This window comes from Haliotis asinina, chromosome 5 (assembly GCF_037392515.1).
Source record: "Haliotis asinina isolate JCU_RB_2024 chromosome 5, JCU_Hal_asi_v2, whole genome shotgun sequence".
In the NCBI taxonomy this organism is placed as follows: domain Eukaryota; kingdom Metazoa; phylum Mollusca; class Gastropoda; order Lepetellida; family Haliotidae; genus Haliotis; species Haliotis asinina.
The window spans coordinates 1,781,701-1,795,516 of NC_090284.1; the positions used below are offsets into that span (position 1 = coordinate 1,781,701).

At 41.1% G+C, this 13,816-nt stretch overlaps 2 protein-coding genes across 2 annotated transcripts in view; one reads left to right on the forward strand and one right to left on the reverse strand.

Moving 5' to 3' along the window:
- Positions 1-13,816, reverse strand: part of LOC137283671 (cytochrome c oxidase subunit 6B1-like) — a 292,498-nt gene that overhangs the window by 171,647 nt on the left and 107,035 nt on the right. The window lies entirely within an intron of this gene.
- The window catches only part of LOC137284243 (collagen alpha-1(XXIII) chain-like), a 132,919-nt gene that overhangs the window by 110,309 nt on the left and 8,794 nt on the right, over positions 1-13,816 (forward strand). The window contains exons 24-26 of the mRNA XM_067815977.1: positions 441-485; positions 5,043-5,129; positions 5,458-5,606. Of these exons, the coding sequence (XP_067672078.1) occupies positions 441-485; positions 5,043-5,129; positions 5,458-5,601 (276 nt within the window). The 3' untranslated portion in view covers positions 5,602-5,606. The remainder of the gene's footprint in view (positions 1-440; positions 486-5,042; positions 5,130-5,457; positions 5,607-13,816) is intronic.

Genomic DNA, 13,816 nt, shown 5'->3' on the forward strand with positions numbered 1-13,816 from the left:
GATTGTCAGATGGGTGATAACAGTGGTATCACTGATTGTCGGATGGGTGATAGCAGTGGTATCACTGACTGTTGGATGGATGATAGCAGTGGTATCACTGATTGTCGGATGGGTGATAACAGTTGTATCACTGATTGTCGGATGAGTGATAGCAGTGGTATCACTGACTGTTGGATGGATGATAGCAGTGGTATCACTGACTGTTGGAGGGGTGTGGCACTGTTGTTAACTGTACTGCAGATTTTACGTCAGTTTTTTCTGAATGTCATCATGGACCTCTCTTTGTCAACCATTGTTAGCACAGTTCTGTAATCTGCTGTGTGAGCCATTGTGCTCACTCACTTACTCGCTCACTCACTTATTCACTCACTCACTCACTCAATCTGACAGAGAGAAAAAAATGCTGTCAGTTTTTTGCAACATGAGATGATATGTTTCAGGGGAAACGTGGTCGGCGTGGAAAGAGGGGTCCGAAGGGTGAACAGGTTTGTTGCCTTATATTTCTGCATGGTGTTGATGCATGCTGTGTCCATCTACTTGTTTCAGGGCCGTCGTGGCCGCCGTGGGAAGCGTGGACCGCGGGGAGAGAAGGGGGATCCGGTTAGTAGTACCATGTTGACAGGCGGACTTATAGATGTCTGGACGTGTTGTCTGATCATAAAACTCAGACATATGTCTCTCCAAAGATCAGAAAAATATAATTAGGCCATACTGTGTTCAGCTTGAGACCAAACTAGCTCTGATGTGGAAAGCCTGATACTTAACTCATTCTTCAACTAACACCTCCTTATTAACATGCTGGTGATGGGTACCACAGCCTCCTTACAGCTGCAACCACAGCCTCCTTACAGCTGCAACGGCCATTACCAACAACAGAAGGCCATAGTTTCTGCAACTAGTCAGGTTATTTGTTAGGGCAGCTTGCTGGCCAATCAAAATGTGGAGTTGTTTAATCCCACCTTTAACCATGGGTGTTGTCAGCAACTCCCTTCTCAGTCTAGACTCCTCCTCTGTCTAGGGGAGTGTTCATCACTACATTGTACTGCTGTGCTCTACTCATTCACACATCTCCAAAGATAAGATCAAAGCATAAAATAATGTGCACATATGCACTTGATTATTAGTGAATGTGACAAATGATTTTAATACACTTTTTTATCCCTCTGTCCAGTTTATTTTCAAGTATTTTTGTGAAAACAGATAACTTAAGATGAGGCAGTTGTCGTATACCTGTACCTGAGGAGTAATGACATTAACTGACTAAAGTTTGGTGGGTTTTTCACAATGTATGTCTAAAGCTGGATCCCTCCTGAATATTCCTGGTGTCCCTTGGAATATTGCTTGTCTGTAGGTGAATATCACCTCGAACATGCACTGATGACAGTGATATAGCTCGGCATTTCTTCTCCAACTGTCCAAAGATATATGTTTAAAGTCCTTCAGTTACACACACACTTTCCCTAACCCACCCCGCTGGAAACCTAGACCAGTGACGGAATGTGTACACAGTAACACTGAGAGCAGAGTATGATACCTTCCCTGAACAGTTGGACAGCAAGTAGCATGATCTGCTTTAAGATGATAACCAAGAGGTGCAAACTATGACACGCAGTTGCCTTTCATTACTGTAGGACTTTCATCTCATCACTTTCTGGCAATATTATTATCAATAAAAGATTGTATCACTTTGTTGCCCTGACTGATACACAACATATTGATGTTAGTTTCTGACCTTCAATCACCAGCACCAGTGTGTAAAAAGGTATCTGACCTTCACCTTGCTTATTCCTGTGACCCATCCATATGTCGTTCATTGCATCACAAGTGGACAACAGCTTTGAATGAAGTAAACATGTTGCGATCATTGTGACATGACTTAGATAAGGACCAACAGGGTAGTGTAGTGGTTGATGCATTCACTCTCCAATGTAGGCCAGGGTACAGCTCCCATCTCAGCTATAATGTGAGATGTTCATTTCTTGTGTCCCTTGCCCAAATATTTCTGGAACATTAAATTGGCCCAAACCCATATCAAACCTGGAATAGAGATAATGTGTGCTGTCCAAGTGCAGTAGTGTATTGATATTATGAGATGGGTCAGAGAAACCAGTGTTTGGTGATGGGACCAAGGCGGATGTGCACAGGCAGACAAGGCTTGTTTCACTGTGTAATGAACTGACATAGTTTTGACAGTGTCACATACAGGTAGGGTGGCAGACCTTTTGGCCTTACACATGAATAACCTACCATACCTACCATCCACAGTGCTGCCTAGCAACACAGATCAATGTCAGTCCACTGAACTCCAAACTGATGTTGTGAAGCTTATCTGAACAACATCATAAATTAGCAGAAGAGTGACATGAGTGTCATGCTACGTCCATCTACATCTCTGGCAACCTTGATAAACACTGTTTCCATGTAAGCCTCTTCACTGCTGCACTCCAGGTGATTATCGCGGAGCCGGCAGACTGCCATGATCCTAAGTTAAGGAGGACTAAATCAGCATACCCAGTATAGCTGCTCACACTTGCCATCCTTCCCTCTCTCAACACACTCCCTTGTCCTACCTCCGCCTCCCATCATCTTTGTAAGAAAGAACTCGTCCCGACCTTCAACCAGTCTTGTCCTTCTGCAGCTGGCTGCCATGACATGCCAGTATTTGAGACAGGTGTGTGGTAGTGAACATATTTGTACAGGTAGTCATCAGTATTGTTTTATGTCATAATTCGTCTGCATGACTGTAAGGGCTGTGTTTTTACAACTTGTAGTCTTTCTTTTCAGTTCATCAGGTATATTGATAAATTGCTAATGTATTATTTTCTTCAGAATTTAAGCCAGTGAAGTAAATATTTCCCATTGCCCTCCTCAATGCTTTTCCCAGTGTGTGGGAAGCTTCTACTGTGACAGTAGGATAGATCCAGACCAACATCTCATCAACTGTAGCACGCTTTCAGCATCTGTGTCTTTCTGTTTAGGAGCCTCTGGCAACCTCCTGGCTTTGGCTTTCCTCGCATCTTAATGCAGCATCCCTTGCCTACAAACTGTCCACACAATAGAAAACATATAACAAAACACCAACAAAGCACAACATATATCTTTAACCACACTCCAGGTAACATACAACACATACCACACAACACATACCAAACAACACATATCCTGTAAAAAACACACAGTAAAACACACCACTCATCACTAACCATGCACTACAAACCTCTCATAATAAATGATGCACCAGTTGACACTAACTAGTCAACACTCACAAGACAACTCTCTCGACAACCAACAATTTGTCACATACACCCTTCTTTGACAGACACACCTTCTTAGCCTACACCCTTCTTCTATAGACACACCATGTTAGTGCACACCCTTCTTCTATAGACACACCATGTTAGTGCACACCCTTCTTCTATAGACACACCATTTTAGTCCACACCCTTCTTTGACAGACACACCTTCTTAGACCACACCCTTCTTCTATAGGCACACCATGTTAGTGCACACCCTTCTTCTATAGACACACCATTTTAGTCCACACCCTTCTTTGACAGACACATCTTCTTAGACCACACCCTTCTTCTATAGGCACACCATGTTAGTGCACACCCTTCTTCTATAGACACACCATTTTAGTCCACACCCTTCTTTGACAGACACATCTTCTTAGACCACACCCTTCTATAGGCACACCATGTTAGTGCACACCCTTCTTCTATAGACACACCATTTTAGTCCACACCCTTCTTTGACAGACACACCTTCTTAGACCACACCCTTCTTCTATAGGCACACCATGTTAGTGCACACCCTTCTTCTATAGACACACCATTTTAGTCCACACCCTTCTTTGACAGACACACCTTCCTAGCCTACACCCTTCTTCTACAGACACACCTTCTTAGTCCACACTCTTCTTTGACAGACACACCTTCTTAGACCACACCCTTCTTTGACAGACACACCTTCTTAGTCCACACCCTAAACACACGTTGATAGTGCACACCTGTGATCAAGAGACACACCTTGTAAATATACACCCATCTTTGACAGCCACACCTTTGTAATGCACTTCCTACTTTGACAGCCACACCTTGATACTGCACACCTGTCTTTGACAGACACACCTTGATACTGCACACCTGTCTTTGACAGACACACCTTGATACTGCACACCTGTCTTTGACAGACACACCTTGATACTGCACACCTGTCTTTGACAGACACACCTGTCTTTGACAGACACACCTTGATACTGCACACCTGTCTTTGACAGACACACCTTGATACTGCACACCTGTCTTTGACAGACACACCTTGATACTGCACACCTGTCTTTGACAGACACACCTTGATACTGCACACCTGGCTTTGACAGACACACCTTGATACTGCACACCTGTCTTTGACAGACACACCTTGATACTGCACACCTGTCTTTGACAGACACACCTTGATACTGCACACCTGTCTTTGACAGACACACCTTGATACTGCACACCTGTCTTTGACAGACACAACATAACAAGGCACACCTGTCTTTGACAGACACAACATAACAAGGCACACCTGTCTTTGACAGACACAACATAACAAGGCACACCTGTCTTTGACAGACACAACATAACAAGGCACACCTGTCTTTGACAGACACAACATAACAAGGCACACTTTTCAGAAAGTTTCATCTTTTATACCACATTTCAAAACGGTTTTATTCAGCTATAAATACTTCCAGTGTTAAAAAGTCTTTTTTAACTTTCAGTTACTGTGCTTTACATATTGTCTTATTGCTGTCATGTTGTCACAAAGACACACAGACACACATTCTACACGCTGTGGAGCAGCTACACCTAGTCACACCTGTACTCCCACACAGGCAAGGTCATGACCTCACCTCAGAACAACCTTGACCTGATGACATGCACCACTTGACTGCCTGTGGTTGCTGCTTCCCAATATCAATATACATAACCCAGGTGGTGGCCTCCATGTTGTCTGTCTCGCCACTAACCGCACTAACTCTCCTCCCTGTGCAGGGCAGCCCCGGGCTAGACGCTCCCTGTCCCATCGGTCCCGACGGGCTCCCTCTGCCCGGGTGTGGTTGGAGGATGCCACCGAACCAGGTAACCTTTGACCTCTTTGCTTGCTGCCCTAATGCTTGCACCCCAGCCTCCTGGAATGATATGAAATATATATGCAACATGGTCATGCCAAGTGTTAAATTACGAACTGAACAAATCAGATCTGTTTATAGCATGCAGATTTCATGGCTGCTGGATCCCTTGAAATGTTGCTATAAACAGATGGTAAAAAACTGAAAACTTACACTTGCGTCTGTAAGACGTAACTTTGGCTGTTTTTGTTGTCTGCATGTGAATGTTGTTCGTAATTTTACACATGTAATTACTCATGACCTTGAACTATGACCTTGAATGCATGCATGCATTATAGGGCCTGCCTGGACTTGATGCCCCTTGTCCGCTAGATGTTGATGGAATGCCATTCTCGGGATGTGGGGACACCAGCTATGAGGCCAGAAGTACCCGCTCGCTGCACAAATCCCGACGCAAGCAGCGCAAGATCTTACGGCCTTAGATCAGGTATGGTGCTTCATTGTGGATGATTTGTGTTAGTTACACGGAGCGCTCTTGTTGACTAACATACATGCAGGGTTTGGCCATGTTATGTTAAATCCCCATCATTTCAAAACTCGGTTCCGCCAAACATCAACTTGATAACCCTGAACACAGGTCCAGAGACACACTGACCCAAGAAGATCTTGGTTAGAATTGATCCTCAGTAACCCATCCTATCTTGTCATAATTTATAAGGTGACTAATAATATTGGGTGATCAGGCTCACTGACTTGGTTGACACGTCATCATGTCCTTTGCCTAGATTGATGCTCATGCTGTTGATCACTGGATTTTCTGGTGCAGACTTGATTATTTACAGACCGCTGCTATATGGCTGAATATTGCTGAGTAGGCATAAAACAAAACTCAGTCATTCATCCAGAAAAATACTTGTTGTAGAACTCAGACCACCTACAAATTCACAGTTTGAACATCATCCACCATCAGCATTACTTGGACACATCAACAGGACACATATGATATCAGTCCATTTACTTTAGGGTGTCAATGTCCATTTATACTCTAATCTGCCTCTGTTACTGGGACACTGCATGGGTGGTACATCGCACTATCTCGCATTTTGGTTTAACAATGCCAGTAATTTGTGGTTCCGCCATATGAATCTGACCACACTGCATGGGACATGTGCACTTGGGCACCGAGCATGTGGAATATAGCATTTATCAACCTGTGCACAGGGGGCAGCACATGATGCACCATGTGGTTTAGTGCCTATCTCGAGGCAGGAACAGAGGTACATGCCCAAGAACACTTGAGTGATAAGCATGTGAAATACAACATATATCAACCTAGTATATAAGAATATCTCCAAAATATTTATTTTTCACATAACTTGGCTTCTCTTTATATCATGCCAAATTGCATCATGGTGTATCATCTTATGAACATTTTGCTATAATCCAACAAATATTGCATGAAGAATTGTTAGTTACATCTTTCCAGAAATGTCATGTTTATTGCTATGTTGTAATGAACTGATGAAAAATTCATATTTAAAATGTTAGCAGCTGCATCACCCATTCAGTAAACAGTATTATCTGTAACAACACGAGATGTCAGCATTAATCCATGTGAGCATTTGTGTGTATACAACGAAAAAGGTTCAGTACATAAACATTTGTAAATCCACTGACTGTAAGAAGTTAATCAGTATGTTGCCGGTAACCAGTCATGAGGTTTATCATACCTGGCTTACATTGTGTCTCTAGTAAACTAGGCTTGTCACTGGAGACAGGATAAGGGTCAGAACTTGATGTTGGCTGACTGAATGCTCACAGTATCAATCATGCCCCTGATGTATCACAGACAGACCATGGCTAGTAAAAAGCTAGTTGTTCCATTAAATCTTCAGTCACTGGCCTGACTGGCTAGTGCATTTTCATGGTGACATGTTGTAAATATACCACTCTCTCCAACTTGTTCAGTTATAATAATCTTATAAGCCATGCTAGATTATGATCTGATAAAAATGTTTATCATAGTAGCAACAATATCAGCCATTTCCCCACTGATCAAAGAACAGGTATCATATTGCTGGAATAAACAACTTCACCACAACCTGTCGTGTCTGGTGGTGACAGCACTAACCTGTCACACCAACAGTCTGGGTTCACTTCTCATGTGTGTATAATCTATGAATCATGATACTGTGATATTACTGATAAAAATAGCAATACACCCAACAAGCTTCCCATGCTGACCCTTAAAACTTCATGTAGTCTGGGTGAGGTGATTTAAACATATTTATTTCAAATGAAAGTAATGGGATTGGTAGACAGGCACACACTTATAGGAATACCATTGCAGGATACAATGGAAGTAAGAGTAAACATGTCATGATGAATGTACAATGCAACTGATATATAAATGTTGCAAGCACGAGAAATAACGCCAGTCATTGTTGAACAAAATATGTAATATGACTAAATTATTTTGGATCAAATCTGCCTGTAAATTTATAAACTAGTGCACTGAAACTACAAGTTCTGTGTTTACTATTGAGGAACAGTTTCGGTTCCCAAACAAAGCTGATTTAGGTCAAACCCCCTTCAGTAAAAAAATGCATAATTTGATGTGTATCGTTGTAAAGAGCACATGAAAAGGATCAATGAGCAGAGTCTTCATAGTTTTGGCCACAAGAGCGAGATGATGAAGGAGATATGAATCGTTCATATTTGTATGCATTAAAGACATTACATTCAAGCCAAAGACAAGCATGCATAATTTGACAAAACCTGCTACCAAAATTTATGTCAAAATGACTGTAGACATTAGAATTGCTTGCAATAACATTTTCGAATCTTGACAGGCTCAGTGATTCTCCATGTTCAGCTGGTAATGAATTCCATAATTGAACAGTATCAGGGGGTAAAAGGACTTTGCATAATTAACAGATTTACAATTTATATTCTGATGATTTGAATCATTGTACAGATTATAACCAACACCATGTGACACTCTAGACAGAACGAAGTAACCAGCTGTACTAACTTGGCATTGTGTTATTAACCTTTTTGTAAAACAGTAATTATATGAAAGTATCTTCTACCACTCATCAGGTAGCAATTAGTTTCTTTATACATGGCACCAAAAACAGAACCAAACACGTTTCTTAGAGCATCAAGATTGAGCTTTTCAAGTATATCTGCTTGCAGTTTAGTACAATTATCCCATATACGACTGCAATAATGCAAATCTGGTAAAAAGAAACGTTTGTACATGGTTTCTAATGATTTCTGGTTTAAACGATAATTGACATTTCTAAGACAATTCACTGTAGGTGCAACTTATAGCGCAATCGCAATCATTAATGTGTTCATTCCATGAGCAGTCACAACAAAGTATTAGGCCTAAATGTTTATTACTTGTAATGAAATTAATTAAACATTAGCATGGTTAGATTCAGCATTGGAGTTGGTTACAGTTTACAACATTACTATGGTTAGATTCAGTATTGGAGTTGGTTACAGTTTACGACATTACTATGGTTAGATTCAGTATTGGAGTTGGTTACAGTTTACAACATTACTATGGTTAGATTCAGTATTGGAGTTGGTTACAGTTTACGACATTACTATGGTTAGATTCAGTATTGGAGTTGGTTACAGTTTACGACACTACTATGGTTAGATTCAGTATTGGAGTTGGTTACAGTTTACGACACTACTATGGTTAGATTCAGTATTGGAGTTGGTTACAGTTTACGACACTACTATGGTTAGATTCAGTATTGGAGTTGGTTACAGTTTACGACATTACTATGGTTAGATTCAGTATTGGAGTTGGTTACAGTTTACGACATTACTATGGTTAGATTCAGTATTGGAGTTGGTTACAGTTTACGACATTACTATGGTTAGATTCAGTATTGGAGTTGGTTACAGTTTACGACATTACTATGGTTAGATTCAGTATTGGAGTTGGTTACAGTTTACGACATTACTATGGTTAGATTCAGTATTGGAGTTGGTTACAGTTTACGACATTACTATGGTTAGATTCAGTATTGGAGTTGGTTACAGTTTACGACATTACTATGGTTAGATTCAGTATTGGAGTTGGTTACAGTTTACGACATTACTATGGTTAGATTCAGTATTGGAGTTGGTTACAGTTTACGACATTACTATGGTTAGATTCAGTATTGGAGTTGGTTACAGTTTACGACATTACTATGGTTAGATTCAGTATTGGAGTTGGTTACAGTTTACGACATTACTATGGTTAGATTCAGTATTGGAGTTGGTTACAGTTTACGACATTACTATGGTTAGATTCAGTATTGGAGTTGGTTACAGTTTACGACATTACTATGGTTAGATTCAGTATTGGAGTTGGTTACAGTTTACGACATTACTATGGTTAGATTCAGCATTGGAGTTGGTTACAGTTTACGACATTACTATGGTTAGATTCAGCATTGGAGTTGGTTACAGTTTACGACATTACTATGGTTAGATTCAGCATTGGAGTTGGTTACAGTTTACGACATTACTATGGTTAGATTCAGCATTGGAGTTGGTTACAGTTTACGACATTACTATGGTTAGATTCAGCATTGGAGTTGGTTACAGTTTACGACATTACTATGGTTAGATTCAGCATTGGAGTTGGTTACAGTTTACGACATTACTATGGTTAGATTCAGCATTGGAGTTGGTTACAGTTTACGACATTACTATGGTTAGATTCAGCATTGGAGTTGGTTACAGTTTACGACATTACTATGGTTAGATTCAGCATTGGAGTTGGTTACAGTTTACGACATTACTATGGTTAGATTCAGCATTGGAGTTGGTTACAGTTTACGACATTACTATGGTTAGATTCAGCATTGGAGTTGGTTACAGTTTACGACATTACTATGGTTAGATTCAGCATTGGAGTTGGTTACAGTTTACGACATTACTATGGTTAGATTCAGCATTGGAGTTGGTTGCAGTTTACGACATTACTATGGTTAGATTCAGCATTGGAGTTGGTTACAGTTTACGACATTACTATGGTTAGATTCAGTATTGGAGTTGTTGGTTACAGTTTACAACATTTCTATGGTTAGATTCAGCATTGGAGTTGGTTACAGTTTACAACATTTCTATGGTTAGATTCAGCATTGGAGTTGGTTACAGTTTACAACATTTCTATGGTTAGATTCAGCATTGGAGTTGGTTACAGTTTACAACATTTCTATGGTTAGATTCAGCATTGGAGTTGGTTACAGTTTACAACATTTCTATGGTTAGATTCAGCATTGGAGTTGGTTACAGTTTACAACATTTCTATGGTTAGATTCAGCATTGGAGTTGGTTACAGTTTACAACATTTCTATGGTTAGATTCAGCATTGGAGTTGGTTACAGTTTACGACATTACTATGGTTAGATTCAGCATTGGAGTTGGTTACAGTTTACAACATTACTATGGTTAGATTCAGCATTGGAGCGGGTTGCAGTTTACGAGCAAAGAGTATTGACTCTGTCCAGTTGGGATTAAAAGATACCTACCCATTTTTTAGCCCATTCGGAAATCCACTGTAAATCATCATTCATAACAACAGCATTTGCCTCATGATCTTCAGTGTTCGCAAAAGGACTTATATTACTATTTATATCATCAGCTATATCATTTGTATAATTAATAAACAAGAGCAGACCCAGTGCTGAACCCTGCTGTACTCCAGCAAAAACAGCTTTATTATCAGCTCTGAATCCATTAATTATGGCATGTTCTCTATTTTCAAGATTACTCTGGAAACATTTTGATAAAAATCCTTTTTATAATTCAGTGACTATGCTTGTCGTAAGAGGCGACTAACCGGATCAGGTGGTCGGGTTCGCTGACTTGGTTCACACGTGTCATTGGTTGCCAGTTGCACAGATCAATGCTCATGTTGTTGATCACTGGATTGTCTGGTCCGATTATTTACGGACCACCACCATAAAGCTGGATTATTGCTGAGTGCAGCGTAAAACTCTCAACTCACTATCTCACTCACTCACTTTTATAAATCATGCCCTTATGTCAAACACTGTCAAATGTTTTGCTTACTTTGCAGAATACTGCTCTAAATTCATTTCCCTTATCTACTGCACTGGCAATGAAATCATATAAATATGTTAATTGATTAACAGTGGAATCTCCTGGTTTGAATCTGGTTTGCTGAGATGACTTCAGCCACTTTGTTATAGTTTCTGGGTCAACTAAGTGCTGCTTTGGCAGCACAAAGCACCCATGTAACCACCTGATGGGTTTGAATCCCAATCATCTAGGTATGTCATGTGTTGGTTTCACCTTACAGGCTTCCCTAAAATCGATTAACTCAAATATCGATAAACTTCACTCACTCAATCATGTTAGAGTTGCACCATGGAGATATTCTATGCATTGGTCTGAGTGTACCATGAGTGTATGACAAGTGTACCATGAATGTATGACAAGTGTACCATGAATGTATGACAAGTGTACCATGAGTGTATGACAAGTGTACCATGAGTGTATGACAAGTGTACCATGAGTGTATGACAAGTGTACCGACAATGGACATGGGATGACCTTTGACCAACATCACACAATGATCATTGTTAAGTAGTTTCAACAATGTATGGTAACAGAGACATTGTGGTGTTTGGCTGTACAAGTAAGGCCGTCTCTGTGGTGTCCATGTTAACTGTTATCTCCAGAATGTAGCCCCAGTATCTAGCATGTATCAGTGATATCTCCCAGTAAATACATCCATTATTTCCCTGCTTTACACAGCTTTAGGTTACAGCTGTACAGCTGTCCTATGTCCACTGTATCAGTTGGACAGATAGTCATATGGTCTGTGGCAAGAACACCAGCTATCTGGAGCAAGCTGATAAAAGCCTGACAGTTTAATATCCTTGTTATTCCCACTAAAGTACATACAGGTTCTCCTCTCTAGAAGTAATGATCATCCGCTGACCTTCAGATGTCAGACAGCATGTTCTGGCTACTCTTCTCCATATATTCCTCCATTATTTGATAAGTAATCAACAGCCATAGTATCAGCTCGCCCGGACAAAAGATTCTTTGACTGATGTCATAGATATTTTATCAAATAATAAAACTGTTTTTGAATAGGGTTTGCAAAACGTTCAAAGGAGCATGTTATTGATATGGTCAATGAGAGTGTTACTGATGGTTCATAGAAAGTGTTATTCTTGTATTTAACAGAAAGTGTTATCGACGTGGTTAATTAAATGTTTCAACACAAAATGGCTGATGACAAACACTGATGTCTTTGTTCACAGTTTGTGGCAAGTGACACAGATTGGTCATAGTATGTTGACAAATGGTGACAAGTGACACATGCTGGTGACTGTGTGTTGACAATTTGTGACCATGCTGACAATGTGGCAAGGGAACCGCACTGATCACTACATGGTGACAATGTGTGGCAGTTGGCATACACTAGTCACTACATGTTGACAATGTGGCAAGGGAACCGCACTGATCACTACATGGTGACAATGTGGCGAGGGAACCGCACTGATCACTACATGGTGACAATGTGGCGAGGGAACCGCACTGATCACTACATGGTGACAATGTGGCGAGGGAACCGCACTGATCACTGCATGGTGACAATGTGGCAAGGGAACTGCACTGATCACTACATGGTGACAATGTTGCAAGGGAACTGCACTGATCACTACATGGTGACAATGTGGCAAGGGAACCGCACTGATCACTACATGTTGACAATGTGGCGAGGGAACCGCACTGATCACTACATGGTGACAATGTGTAGCAGTTGGCATACACTAGTCACTACATGTTGACAATGTGGCAAGGGAACCGCACTGATCACTACATGGTGACAATGTGGCAAGGGAACCGCACTGATCACTACATGGTGACAATGTGGCGAGGGAACCGCACTGATCACTACATGGTGACAATGTGGCAAGGGAACCGCACTGATCACTACATGTTGACAATGTGGCGAGGGAACTGCACTGATCACTACATGGTGACAATGTGGCGAGGGAACCGCACTGATCACTACATGTTGACAATGTGGCAAGGGAACCGCACTGATCACTACATGGTGACAATGTGGCAAGGGAACCGCTCTGATCACTACATGTTGACAATGTGGCAAGGGAACCGCACTGATCACTACATGGTGACAATGTGGCAAGGGAACCGCACTGATCACTACATGGTGACAATGTGGCAAGGGAACCGCACTGATCACTACATGGTGACAATGTGGCAAGGGAACCGCACTGATCACTACATGGTGACAATGTGGCAAGGGAACCGCACTGATCACAACATGGTGACAATGTGTGGCAGTTGGCATACACTAGTCACTACATGTTGACAATTTGTTGCAAGTAACACACACCAGTCACTGTATGTTGACAATTTGTTTCAAGTGACACACTCTGGTCACTACATGTTGACAATGTGGCAAGTGACGCATGCCAGTCACTACATGTTGACAATTTGTTGCAAGTAACACACACCAGTCACTGTATGTTGACAATTTGTTTCAAGTGACACACTCTGGTCACTACATGTTGACAATGTGGCAAGTGATAGAGACTGATCACTACATGGTGACACACTGGTCACTACATGTTGACAGTTTGTGGCAGGTGACACACATCGGTCACTACATACTGA